This window comes from Thunnus thynnus, chromosome 7, assembly GCF_963924715.1.
Source record: "Thunnus thynnus chromosome 7, fThuThy2.1, whole genome shotgun sequence".
NCBI lineage: Eukaryota > Metazoa > Chordata > Actinopteri > Scombriformes > Scombridae > Thunnus > Thunnus thynnus.
The window spans coordinates 22,205,178-22,218,719 of record NC_089523.1 but is presented as its reverse complement, the minus strand read 5'-3'; the positions used below and the strand labels follow the sequence as shown (position 1 = coordinate 22,218,719).

Here is a 13,542-nt window from a genome sequence, read left to right as displayed (position 1 = left end):
GTTATCTTCTGGTGTGGTTAAAAAATATTTCATGAACAAAAGAGGCCCTTGTGTTTATCAGTTGAATTTGACAACATCCAGAAGAATGTTATTTAGCCACTAAGTGTAAATGTTGGCCAAATACTCCAATGAACAGCAGAGTGGGGATGTGACTCAGTGAGTTTGCAGCAGATCTCAAATTCTTCCTTTCTAAGACACCCTTCTTTAATAAAATAATGTGTCTACGTCAAGATTATGCACTGCAACATAAATGCCTATTTTGAATAGGTGTATTGTTAAGATAAACTTCACATTAGGAAACATGCATCCTCATGAAGATATTGTATTTCTTGGGCAGGCATATGACATGAGGAGTGGTGCTTATAGTCAGCACATTCTGCCCTCTAGTGGATAAGAGCTGTTGCACAAACTCATAGCAGCGTCACCGTGACGGGTAAAAAAGTAATCATTATAATGAAATACACAATGCTGCATTTCAAGAAAAACATAGGGTAGAACCATCCAACTCTTCTTTTTGTTCAAGACACCCTGAAGGAAGGAAATTCAACAAGCCTCCACCTGAGAGGTTGAACAGCTCGGGCAAGACCCTGCTTCTCCTTCTCTTGTTGTCTTATAGGTTCTACAGAAAGCCTTTTCCATGGCCTCCCCTAACTTCTCTTCTAGTTTTTATAGCTATGACCACAGAGGCTGCAGTCCCTCTGGCCTGCTGATACCTAGTCAAATACGAAAGGCCTCCTTGACCTTGAAAGCTTCATCCAAACACTGTTGGATCACTGCTGTGCTTTGGCGTTGCTGCCAATGATAAGAACCAACAACGGAGGCTTTGAATGTGGCTCACTAGGATTCTATGTCCTCATCCTCCCTTGGGATACAGGAGAAATCCTGACAGTTGAAGGCCTTGCAGACAGGGGTCTCTGCCACATGTTCCTAGTTAAGCTCATGTTTACTAGGTCTGTCTGGGAACTTCCCCCATCATTACCCATGTGTTCAAGATAACTACAAAGTTTATCATAGATCTTCTGCCTAATTGGAGTTCTGGAAAATACACTTATGACCAGCATTATACTCATGGTGCTTGTTATGGACAATCCATAGCTTGCACAGAAGTCCAATTAGAAAGCACCACCACATGAGGGCTGACATCCTCCAAAGATGACAGTGGAGTTGCACACAGTTCCACAGCCCAAGCTTAAAACAAAGGAGGATCTTACTTTTACTGTTTTAGCTCCAAACTCCCCCTCAGTATCAGATCAGCTGAGTCAGTACCTCAATTTAACCTCAATTCAAGCTTTTAAGAACCCACCTGTACAGACTGGCATTTATAGGCCTATAATAATTTTATGATGTCTGTTCAAATATTTTATGTTGTTCTTTTTACATTTTGTTTTATGTGTCTGTGTTTGATCACTTCTTGAAATCCCTGTTTTTATTGCATTTCCTGTGTATGATGTTCTTTTATTTATTTATTTTTGTTTGTTTTATGTATGTATGTATATATGTATATATGTATGTGTTTGCACCTATATTTTATGGTATTGTATTTTGTGAAGCACCTTGTAACTCTGGTTTAGAAAGGCGCTATAGAAATAAAGTCTATTATCATTATCATTATCATTATGATAAACTATTCATATTCTGCAATATTTCAGCAGTTATTCGTTGTAAGCACCAATAAACCTGATGTATTATGAAGATAATGAGCTATTTAATGTTTTTTTATGCCATGAAATATCTCATACAACAGTCCTGGAGGCCTCCGGTTCAGAAAGTGGCGGTATGTTCCACTTTCTCTTCAAGAAGAAGAAGAACAAGACGAAGAAGAAGAAACCGGAAATAAACAAAACCAGACAAGCAGAGAGGAGGGAAGAGCTGCTCGGTGTCTGCAGCGGGCAACATTCATATTTGTAAGAAAAATTTTCAATAGTTAATGTATCAAGCGTCGGAAACGTTAGTGTGTGTTTACAAATCCCCCATTAAGATGTCAAATATTTCCCACGTTAGCGTGAAACGATTAAAAATTGTGATCGGCTGTTTAAGAAAAGTCCTAAAAATGAGTGCAAACCTATCTCAGGTTTAGCGGTAGCTAGACTGTTAGCCAAAATACTAACTTTTATATGAACATAAGATATTAAACTTGAAATAATAAACTTGAATTAACGTATCAACAGTTAGTTATGTTACTCGTTTTGCCAACTAGCACACAGTCCGAAATAACGCTGACAGCTAAAATTTTCTAGGTAACGTTACGTCACCTTGAGCTAGAAACACTTTACAGCTAACCTAAGCTAACGTCGGTTTACACATTTATAGTCAATTCTAGCTAGTATTATAGGCTACGTAGCTCAGCTGTTAGCCACAGTTTCTATCTGTTAAAATGTGCGTCGCTGTGTTTTTCTGTCTAGGAGGTCACACTGGTCTCCACCATGATGACAACCAAGAGACTCGATAACTTTGAGGTGATGTGTGAGTGGGCTTCATGCAACTTCAAGGGCCACACCATGGAGGAGCTGAGTGATCATATGTCGCTGCATTTAAAGGACTACCTGGGTGATAACGACGCCCTGGAGGAACTGGGTGAGTGTACATGCTGCTAAACATTTGTGTCCATACTGTTTGACATATGAGCAGCCACTATCTGAGGGCTGGGTGATATTCCTTGAAATCAGTTTATTCTAATCATAAATTCATCAACGAATGCCATTGAGATCAACATTTCTTAGCAGTAGAGACCCGTGTACTGAGAAGAGAAACAAACCTTAAAGCACACACCTACAAACAGCATCATAAACAATGAGAGACATCTGTAGAAAGGTTCAAAGTTAAACTTTAATGGACGGGTGCCCAAATGAACATTGAAATAGGTTTTATTTGCCATAATCACTCCTGTTCATACTGGCCATTAGAAGATCCCTTCATAATGTGCTTACAATGTAAGAAATGGGGGCCAAAGTCCACAGTCCTCCTCCTGTGCAAAAAAGCTTAAAGAAGGTTAACTGAAGCTAATATGAAGCTTCAGCTGTCCAAATTAGTCAAAGCAAATTGATAACATTAAATTTTACAATCTTTTTAGTGCCAAAGTCCCTCGTTTTCTTACTATACTTCCACCGCAGCTCAACAGGGAAACACTGTCTGAGGAAACAAGAGGAAGACTTAGCCATTCTGGGGATCTGACCTGAGAACAGTAGTTTTTTTCTTTTCTGTTGTTACTTGGCCATGAATTCATCTTATTGTATGATGTGTTTCATGCGATGGAATAAAATAATAACATGTTAAAATTGTGTCTCCTCTTGAAGCCACAACCATTTTCTGACAGTTTTTACATTTTGTTGTGTTTTGTATTATATTCACCAAAATGAGCCTGCGTGACCAACATGGCATCTTTATTTCTGTACCAGCTTTTCAGACACTGAACAATTAAAACTGCCAGGTGGAGGAACGCCGATTCAGTTTTCTCTTTTGTCAATGAACCCACACATAAAGATGCAAGCACATGCTGATTGGTTATTACTTTGAGTGGGATTGTTGCACTATTGGGAGTATTAAGGGGGTAGACAACAGCTTGTCTGGAGGAATTTGCTGAACATACTGAGTTAAATAAGGTCAGTTAGAGATTTGTCAAACTTTCAGTTGCGCAGCCATTGTTAGAAGAATGTCATGACTTCCTGTAGATCCTATGATAACTATCTAGTAATGACTCATTTGTTCTTTTTGTTTAGACGAGTATGCTTGTCTCTGGAATGGATGTGAATTTGTATCCATGGGCAGCCCTGCAGAGTTGGAGGTCCACGCTTACTTCCACAACTACCACGGTAAGCTCAAGTTTGTCGGGTCACAGCTGCTGAAGTCCCGTCCTGACCTGCCTAGCTGCAACCAAGGCTTGCATAGCAACAACTTGCTTCCGGAAGGATCAGATGGATACGTTTGCCAGTGGGAGCATTGTGATGTAAGTATTTTTAGTTTAAGGCAAATGCAGTCACACAGTATATAATCGATTGATTACTTAAATAAATATAGATATTAAAATATAGAATTCATATTTTTGTGTCTATACAGAGTGCGTTTAACAATCCTGAGTGGTATTACCGACATGTGGACAATCATGTTGAAAGTGCTGAGCTGCAGTCTCTCCCACAACAACAGCAGGCTCTATTCTGCCATTGGACAGGTATAACTGAGCAAGAAAAGGTTAAAGAGATGTTAATGATCTGCACGGTGTGTCTCACTTCACTGGTCCCACATTTAAATTTTACCTCTGTATTTGTGCTCATGTTTCTATCACAGGCTGTGACGCCTTCTTCAAGATCAGGTACCGTTTAAGAGAGCACATGCGGAGCCACACTCAAGAGAGACTTGTAGCATGTCCTACCTGCGGCAGCATGTTCTCCAGCAACACAAAGCTGTTTGACCACCTCCACAGGCAGGCCGACCCAGTAGGTGAGAATGACATTTTGGTTTGCATAACTTTTCTACTAAATGTGGTGCTAATTGTTTTGTTTAATGCTGATTTCTCTAAATACACCCATCTCGTTCAAACAGAGTCGCTGGTGTGTGAACACTGTGGCAAAGCTTTTTCCAGCGAGAGGCTTTTGAGGGATCATGTTCGTCAGCATGGTAACTTTTCACAGCTCTAAACTTAAATTATTGTGACATTACAGTTAGTAAGTGTGAATTTATCAGGATTAACGATGATGAGCTCATATCCAATCACCATTTGACATATTAGTTTTACCCAGATGTTGTAACTACAGTGTTATAAAGTTTTAAAGTTGATCAACCATAAGCGGTAAAATGTTTAGTGTTAAATAATTGAATAATAATAATGATAATAATAATAATCGCATATTGAATGAGGTCTTTACTCAGTGTGCAAAGTTTTTCCTTCAGGGTAGCTTCAATTGTGGCTACAGTACATTTAGCTGCTTGTTTAAATCATACTATCATATAGCTGGTCTGCAAGGTCAGGCTGTGCCAGATGAAAGCATTTTTGATTAATGATTTATCGGCTATATAAAGCTTGATCCATTTCCAGCTGTTAATTAATAATTGCTGTGTCATGTATCATATTTTCATATTCCCAGACAACATCCTGTGTGTTCTTTTCTTTTACTTCCAGTGAATCAGGTGAAGTGTCCTTTCTGTGACATGACCTGCACCACTTTGGCAGCTCTGAAGATCCACATCAGGTTCCGCCATTGTGATGAGCGGCCCTTCCCGTGTGACTTCTGTGACAAAAGGTAGAGCTTCAGAACAGCTGATTAGATGTCCAGTTGACAACAACTGAACTTTGTCACACAGCATGTGGAACCAGCTCTTCATAGCTAGTGTCAAGTAAATTTGACATTAAAAGTAATGCATCAAGTTTCAGCCATTTCAAGAAACTTCTTTATTCTGCTGTTTTATAAAGGTTATTATTCTATTTGTAAGTAAGCATTATTTGCATAACATTTTAGTGATGTACAGTTGTACCTACAAAACAGTAGGTACAGAAAGTAGACAGAATGAGAGAAAATAGAAAAGACAGACAAGATAGTTTTGCCATTTCACTCTTCATGTAGTGATGAGAATCTAAAAATAACACCTGTGTCATCTGCTCCATATAGGAGTAAAGAGGAGTTTTACCTTAAAAGCACCAAGATATAGTTTTTAAGGAGTAGTCTCCTTATGTATCCCTTTCCTTTGGAACAAATTATTTCAACATCAAACATTTGCAGTGAGGTTTTAATGTGTTTATCATCCCTATCCCTGTTTTGTATTTAATGAATACAAATTATTTCAGCATCATATATTCATGTTGTCATATATTCTTTTTTATTTATTTATTTATTTTTTACAGATTTAAGAACCAGCGTGATCTACAGAAACACACAGAGGTCCACAACGAGGGGTCGGTTTACCACTGTACAGTGGAGGGCTGTGAATATTTTTGTCACACATTCCCAACCATGAATCATCATTTCAAGAGAGTGCACGAGGTTTGTTGGCACCGACCTCTGCTGTAATCTTGTTGACAGTTGCGATGATGCTCGGTCATTGACACCATTGCATGGTTTTCACTAACAGGTTGGAGGAATGTCCAAATATAAATGCCATATCTGTGATAAGGTCTTCTCCTGGTGTTACACTCTCACACTTCACCTTCGCAAGAAGCATGAGCTGAAATGGCCTTCTGGACATTCCCGCTTTAGGTAGGTCAAATAAGCCAATTAACACTTTAACTTTTCAGCTCTCAGCATGCATCAAATGTAACTATAAGATATCTAAAAATAAATATTACATGTGTGGTTTTTCTGTGTTTTCTTCACAGATACAGAAAGGATGTAGACGGCTTCCTAAAAGTAAACATGGTGCGGTTTGAGACTGTGGAAGTGACGAAGGAGATCATGAAGAACATGGCCAAGAAGCCTCAGAGCCTTCGGAAAGGTCAGAGAACCAGCAGCCGCAACAAGAGACCAGCAGTGACACCAGAGAGCGGTCGAAGCTCACCTGCAGGATCCTCCTCGCCCTCCTCCAGCTCCTCGTCCTCATACTCCTCAGAGCTCTCTGGAGGCGAGGACGTTTCGTCTCAGCCCAGCCCCAGAGGCAGCGACTCTCCCGTCTACTGTGTCATGAGTACCATCCCTCACATTGAGGACGAGCCCGGAGGAGTAGCTCAGGAGGACTGCGACACTAGTGGGACATCTGGAGCAGTTCAGGCCCTGACGGAGGTCGCAAGGGGCCTGGGCATGGACGTGGTGTGATTGTCCACTGTGCACTGCACCGTACAGCCTGATGGGTGTAGGCTCTCTTATAGCTATTATGCAATTAAATTGGTTTGCCTCTTTTACTATATTTTTGCAGTGGAGCTGTCAGTGAAGTCATCACTGGGACTATTTTTTTGAGCCAAAGCTTCCGAATGGTCTTTAGCGTTTTTAAAGTGATGTTACTTTGATTTACTGTCATCTCTGTTTTGGGACCACAGTTTCACTATTGCAGCTCTTAGTAACTCTAATGCCTCGGCTGAGCTTTGTGGTGTCTCGCATTTATATAAAATTGCCTGTAAAACATAGGTTAATGTTTCTGTGAGTTGACAAAGCTTACGTGAATGTAATGAGTCAAAAGCACTACAACGCTAGTTCTATGAAATGTTATTCCCTACGTGTTCCTAACACACCATGTTCCATTTTCTGTGATATTTCCATGATGTTGCCCTCACAGAGGATTTCAGATGATGTTTTTTATTGTAGCCTTGGAATATTGCTTAATTGTATTGTTTAATGCAGAAGTAAGTTATCATTGTTATACATTTTAAATACATTTTTTGATACAAAAGTACGCTTTTCTTGGTTTTATTTGTAGGTTAGTTTATCTGAAACTTATACATGAAGTAATTAACTCAACTCTCTTCAACAGCTGCTTGCACATTTTACATTTTACAAGCTTTTCCACCTCCAAACATGAGCTTTGATACCACCCGACCAATTCATATTCCACCCTCAAGTCTAAATCAAGATTTTAAACTCAAGCTAACCTAAAAGAAATCACCAAGCAGCTTTCTTGTGCATCTCTATATTTCTAATCATATAATCAAACAAAGGGTCATACAGGTCATACATACACTGTAAGTAAAAACAATCCATTCAAGAAATAATTTCTGTCAAAGAAGACCACTATGCTTCATTAAAGGAGCACTGTGCAGATTTTTTTTTTTACATGAGGTTTTAAAGAAGGATTTATGAGACATGGAGGTTCTAATGAAAGATGCTGATCCAGTTGAATTATGGGAAATGTAGGATACAGTACTTTTGGAGGCTAAAAGTCAAGATACCTCTGCTTCTTCAATTTTGACCTTTAAACAAAAAAGTGTCTCTTGTGTGTCCCAGTTTCTCACTATCACTAGATTTTCTAGGACAGTGTGGAGCTCCACTGAATCAGCACAGCCCAGAATGACCAGTGACATCCTGTAAGTGAGTGATTGCTATGGGAGTAGCTGCCCTCCTTTTTTTTTGTCAGGCTGACCCTTGAGACTCAACACCCCGTGTGGGATGCTGCCAGAAAGCCAGGATGAAGGAGATGACTCATGGTAGCAGAATGGCAGTGGTGGAGATGATGGCTCTCATTACCTGAGCTCATAAACTTCCTCCCGCTGAGGTAAGCAGTCTCCTGCTGCCTTATAGCAAGAGGGAAACGAAGATGTGGCGCTGAGAAGCTGTGAAAAACTTCTTTGTGCTTTTGTGCTGCACGAGGCATCTTGATCACCTTGCAGCTATTTAGTAAATAGTCTCCTAGAAGTTGTTGTCTTAAGCTGTGATCCATTGTCTTGAATCCAGTCCACAATTGCTCCCATGAAGCAGTTTGGTAAGGATACATCTCAGCTCCTGGGTAAGAGACAACCCCCCTAGGAGCTCTGGCAACATTACATCCACTGCTGTAGCAATGCAGGGCAGAGGTATCACTCGTGTTAATATGTTGCACTAACATGGTGTTAGATGACGGATCTTTACGAGTCATACTGAGCAGAGATGGATCAAACCGGTCATCTACAACTTCCTGCTTCACCCTCTTCACCTTAATCAAGCTGCCACAGTCGAGCGGCCTTTTCCTGTCATGTGAGACTGTGTCATGTCTGCCGTCAAGTTCAGGAGTGACTACTGTGTGACCCCGAGACTTTTCTTTAAGAGGTAAAACATTCAAACAGGAGTCCAGCTGGTGGTGTCTGTGCTCCTCTTTCTCATCCCTTTTCTCTTTCCAGTTTAGGTTCGGGAGCTGTCTCAGTTTCTCCTTCTTGGTGGTATGGATGTGGTAAGACGCTGTCGATGATGTGTAAAGGTCAGAGGGATGACTTTTTGTTGTTTTTCCTGCTTCACTCCTTTCACCATATGCTGACTGTCCACATGTAGAATCTGAAAAGGAGAAGAAGATCATTGTGATTGTCATATCCTGCTGCTAAACTTTCTGTATTCATGACATTATTGTTCTTGGACTCACCTAGATTGGGCTCTATGCAGGAGGGTTGTACTGGTTCCTTGTGTTGCACTGAGTCAGGTAGTCTGGTGGTTCGTTCTTGATGGAGACTGTTAGGTTTTGGCTGCATTTTCTGTTAAATGATATCATCAACTTAATTTTGGAACCAGATACAAATCTGCCAGTGCAGTATGAGATATCATCAAAATCCCTCCACAGTGTAGAATTGTCTGACATCTTGACCCTCTTAAAACTGTTGTTAATTTAAAGTTTATATTGTTCATAAATGCTGCTGTTTCTGTCTTGATATTGACCTACACTGGCAACTGAGAGACCTAATATAGACCTTTTCTGACCTGACCACTTTTTTAGTTATTAATAAGACAATTAATCAAAGATAAATCCTAAAAAAAACATTCAAATATTATCATAATTTAGGTATTTTTTCACATTATATCTTAGTTTATGTAGATGACAGACAAAAATACAAAAATACAATTTAATTGACTTTAATTTCACATGCAAAGCACCACATTTTAAAAAAATTCAACCTGTTTCTGTGACTAAAATATTGATGCATTTAATTGTTACCTTGAGTTTCTTTTGGTAATAAATTTGCCATGCTATGCAGACATGCAGTGCACCCCATCTCCCTCGTTTCTGGAGGGGGAAAAAAAGGTTTTTTACAACAAATTAAATGATTTACTAAGCTTCTTTTAATCAAAATCATTGTAATAATCACAACCTAAGTTTTGACTTATAAATTAATTAAGTTTTACTGAATCTTTCTACATTTTAATTTCTATATTGACAATTCTTGTTTTGAATGATGCATCTTGGACGTACTGTTGACTTGAAGGACTTCTGTGTCGCTCTGCGGAAGGCAGTAACAGGAGTTAAGGAGGGCGGCCTCGTTGTTCCTCTGAGAAGATGCTGGATGAACTGAAACATGAGGTAAAATATGACGTCTTGAAACTATTCTTGGTGGTTAAGTGGCAAGAAGATAAAAATGGAAGAAACTGAGTGAAGTGACTCAGCAGAGATAACACCGAGCTGGTGAAAGTAATGAAAAAAACATCTCCTTACATCACTGTCTTGAACTCCCATCATAGCTGGAGCAGGAAAGCCAGCAGAGGACTGATGAGGGATGGGAGTGAAGGCACACTGGTGAGTGTACTGATGCATGTGTTTGTGCTGATGGACCACAGTGTGTGAAGATGAGAGCAATTGTGCTTTTGATTCCTGAGCAGGCAGGACAGTATATTCTACAGGAAAAATCACAAAGGAAGATCATTTTGGTAAGCATTTCTTTTTTGAGGAAGTAGAAACAGTAGAAACAGTGATATAATGTGTCAGTAAATAATGTGAGTCAGTGGGTTTGTTCTTGGCATAAGTGAGGCTGGTTGAAGTTTTGTTGAAGCTCAAACACACCTGGTTTGAAGTTAATGTTGGATCTCAGTTCGCCTGCAAGATGGAGGCTTTCCAGAAAGTTAGCAGACCAGCCAGGCAACAACAGGTTCTTGAAGTCTTCTGTATGACACAAACAGAATGAATCACTGAACATTCACAGAAACATAAACATAATACAGTATATTGTTTTGAGCCATGCATATTGTATGATATACATCTTAGGCAATTTGCCTTGCAAATGACAGTATCTTGTTAGATTGCATTACTGGCGATAATCCCACTGAGGCATTCAATGTGCCAATCCATTTAATTAATTTAGGATCCATCTGTTCCAAGGACACATAATGCTGTTAGTGAATGGGGAGCAATGTGATGTGCAGTATGTGAATATAAACTAGAGGAAGAACAGGCTAACATAACGTTTGTCTCTGTAGCAGCAAGTCAATATTTAGTCAATCTTATAAATACAGAGAGAAATAAAACACGACTTCCAAAATCAACTAAACAAAGACAACATAAAGACAGTTTTAAACATTTTGCTTGCAAAAAATTAAAATATTTATTGAAGCTTCTGATCAATTTCTATACAACCTTTTTTTTTTTTAATCTCTGTGCGCTTTTGTTGATTTATGCACATCAGAATCTTCAATAAATATTTTAATATTTTGCAAGCAAGATGCTTAAAACTGCCTTTATGTATGTTGTTTTTCATTGTGTAGACCAACAGAGGACAGACAAAGTAACAGGGCTGCCTTACAATACAACATGATGAATAGCTTTCTCACATTGCTTTCTAGTTTCTCACAGATCACATTTATTACAAGAGTCTATTGGATTACGTTTGAATGTACAGTGGGTTCTGTGTTTTTGGCCACTGAGAGTAAATAATAATTGTAAAACATCTTTGGCTGCATTTACATGAAAGGAAAGAGTTGAGTTGTCTCTGTGACATATCATTTTTTTTTCTATAAAGTATGGTGCAGATTTAGCTAAGCAGCCATTTCTCTAGTGCTGTTTGTGCCAGTGCCTCTATAACCTTTTTAGGCTGTGGCAATCCGATAGCCTGATCCCTCCTTTCTCATAGAGACAAGATTAGCTGGAGGTTACACATCTTATGTACTCTAAATTTCGTCCATGTCAGCGCGCCACAGAAATCTCTTAATCTCATAAAGGAGCTGTTTGTTAGGAGCATAAACGGAGTGAATGAGACATCAGAAACAGCTCACTGTGTTATCTTAGGGCACGAAGAGCACCGGAACTCAACTTAAAGACAAAACCTGCTGCTTAAATCATACATCAACTGAACCCTATACTTTAAAAATCTCCAGAGATGCACTGGTGCTTTTTGAGTTCTCAATAGTGCTTGGATGTCAAAAGTGAGATAAAATAAAGATACAATTCATATTTAACACTTTTATTACACAAATTGCCAACAGATTAGTTTTACATCTTAATACTTTTTAAGTAATTTAGAGCTGCTATGATTTATTGACTTGAATATTAAAATATATATTCAGCAGTAAGTTTTATAATTGATAAATCAATTTTTATGCACAATTTTTAAGTAAAAATGGAAAAATTAACTTTGTAAATGTAAATTTTTCTCATTTTCTTTTTCTTTAAGGGTAGTAAAATGAAAATTTTGGGATTTTGGACTGTTGTTCGGACAAAACAAGACATTTGAAGATGTCAACTTAGACTCTAGAAATTTGTGAAGGGAACTGACCAAAGTTTATCGACCAAACAGCTAATCAAAGAAATAATTTGTAGATTGATTGATCACGAAAGTAATCACTACTGGAAACTCTAAAACAATTACAATGCCAATGTACATTGTCATGAATTGATAAATCAGTGCATATTGAACTTAATATGAGGGGAAAAGACAAAAGAAATGTTGATTTTGATGTTTGAATATTTATGTGGATTGTCACATAATTGTTGTTTAAAGTCACATTGAACTCTCAACAGCCTTCTAAGCATAAAAAGGTAAAAAGTAATCTGCAGGTGTAATGTTATGCAAGATGTTATGGTTGGCCTCCATCTCATTATTTAATGCTGCAGTATTTTCTCGTTCTGACAAAATCAAACGCATATATTCTGTAAATATGTTCCTTACCTGTGTGATGCGGTGAAATCTCTTGACCTCCTGATATTTGATTATCCGGTGAACAAGATTCAGCCCCTCAAAGCCTGTTTATCAATCAACAAAGTAAAGACAAAGGCGTTTAATACATCCTTTCATATATTTAATTAACTGTGTCGATCCAGTCAGCCAACAGCAGTTGAACGAGTCCGGTTCGGCATCCGTCTGCAGCTCTGGTACAGTGACTTCAGTTCAGCATGGACCACCTGTTGCTGTGAGTCAGTGTCAGCTGTGTGCTGTACCTGATCAATTAGTGTTACTTACCAACACCAGGAAAGACCATTAACTACTCCTAATTGCTTACAGTAATCCCGTCAGCCCTCTAAACCCTTCTGATTCAGTTTAGACAAAGACAGCTTATGTGGCAACAGAAGGGTTTTTCTCAACAGGGATGCTAGTGAGAAAATGAAAATCTGACATAAATAAATTGTAACATACATAGTCATATCTGTGCAGTGTAAACTAATTATTATTATTATTATCTATTGATAATTATTAGGGGTCCAATCAGTCAATGTTTTCTCCTGGAACTCTATTGTTTTTGTTCTCATTATTCTTATTACTATTTTTCTCTGCTTACAGCGCAGTTGGTGCAGCAAAAACTGTAAGACCTAGAAACACCAATTTGCAGGTGGGTTGCAACTTCCAACCCACTACTCAGGCACATAAAATGACACTCATTGACCTCAAGGTGACGCTTTAGGTCAATTTTAGCAATTATCTCAAAAACAGCTCGGCCTAGAGTCATCATTTTAATCTCTAAATTCATCTGGATCTTTGCTCCAATGGTCTTCTGCTCTAAAAATGTTAAGTTTTGCGACTTTTTCTCAATTTTCCCAAAATCCCATTTTCGACATCTCGTCAGAAACCGCTGGGCCAATCGTCCCAAAACTGTGTCATGATCATCTACAGACTTCACTGATCTTAAGGTGAAATTTTGATGATCAATCCGTTTTGAAATTATACATTTTTAAACCTGTCTTTAAGTTCAATTTTACATAAACGCTCATAAATCTAAATTGCCTTAAGCTATTGTAACCAAACTT

The 13,542-nt window shown here is 38.6% G+C and overlaps 2 protein-coding genes and 1 long non-coding RNA gene across 3 annotated transcripts; 1 reads left to right on the top strand and 2 right to left on the bottom strand.

Annotated features, from left to right (window-relative positions):
- Positions 1-1,799: 1,799 nt before the first annotated feature.
- Positions 1,800-7,311, top strand: zgc:112083 (uncharacterized protein LOC550461 homolog). The gene is made up of 10 exons (XM_067594968.1): positions 1,800-1,904; positions 2,403-2,574; positions 3,717-3,943; positions 4,054-4,165; positions 4,282-4,434; positions 4,537-4,611; positions 5,114-5,234; positions 5,834-5,972; positions 6,061-6,185; positions 6,305-7,311. The coding sequence occupies exons 2-10, from the start codon at positions 2,424-2,426 to the stop codon at positions 6,735-6,737; spliced, it is 1,536 nt and encodes a 511-aa protein (XP_067451069.1). The 5' UTR covers positions 1,800-1,904; positions 2,403-2,423; the 3' UTR covers positions 6,738-7,311.
- Positions 7,312-7,529: 218 nt separating this feature from the next.
- Positions 7,530-9,070, bottom strand: LOC137186224 (uncharacterized). The gene is made up of 2 exons (XM_067594969.1): positions 8,965-9,070; positions 7,530-8,879 (listed from the first exon to the last, which is right to left on the bottom strand). Exons 1-2 carry the CDS (start codon positions 9,068-9,070, stop codon positions 8,005-8,007), a joined length of 981 nt encoding a protein of 326 aa, XP_067451070.1. The 3' UTR covers positions 7,530-8,004.
- A 461-nt stretch (positions 9,071-9,531) lies between these two features.
- Positions 9,532-12,687, bottom strand: LOC137186752 (uncharacterized). The gene is made up of 4 exons (XR_010929095.1): positions 12,470-12,687; positions 10,027-10,470; positions 9,787-9,882; positions 9,532-9,600 (listed from the first exon to the last, which is right to left on the bottom strand). It is a non-coding gene; the product is annotated as an uncharacterized lncRNA (long non-coding RNA).
- Positions 12,688-13,542: the final 855 nt, after the last annotated feature.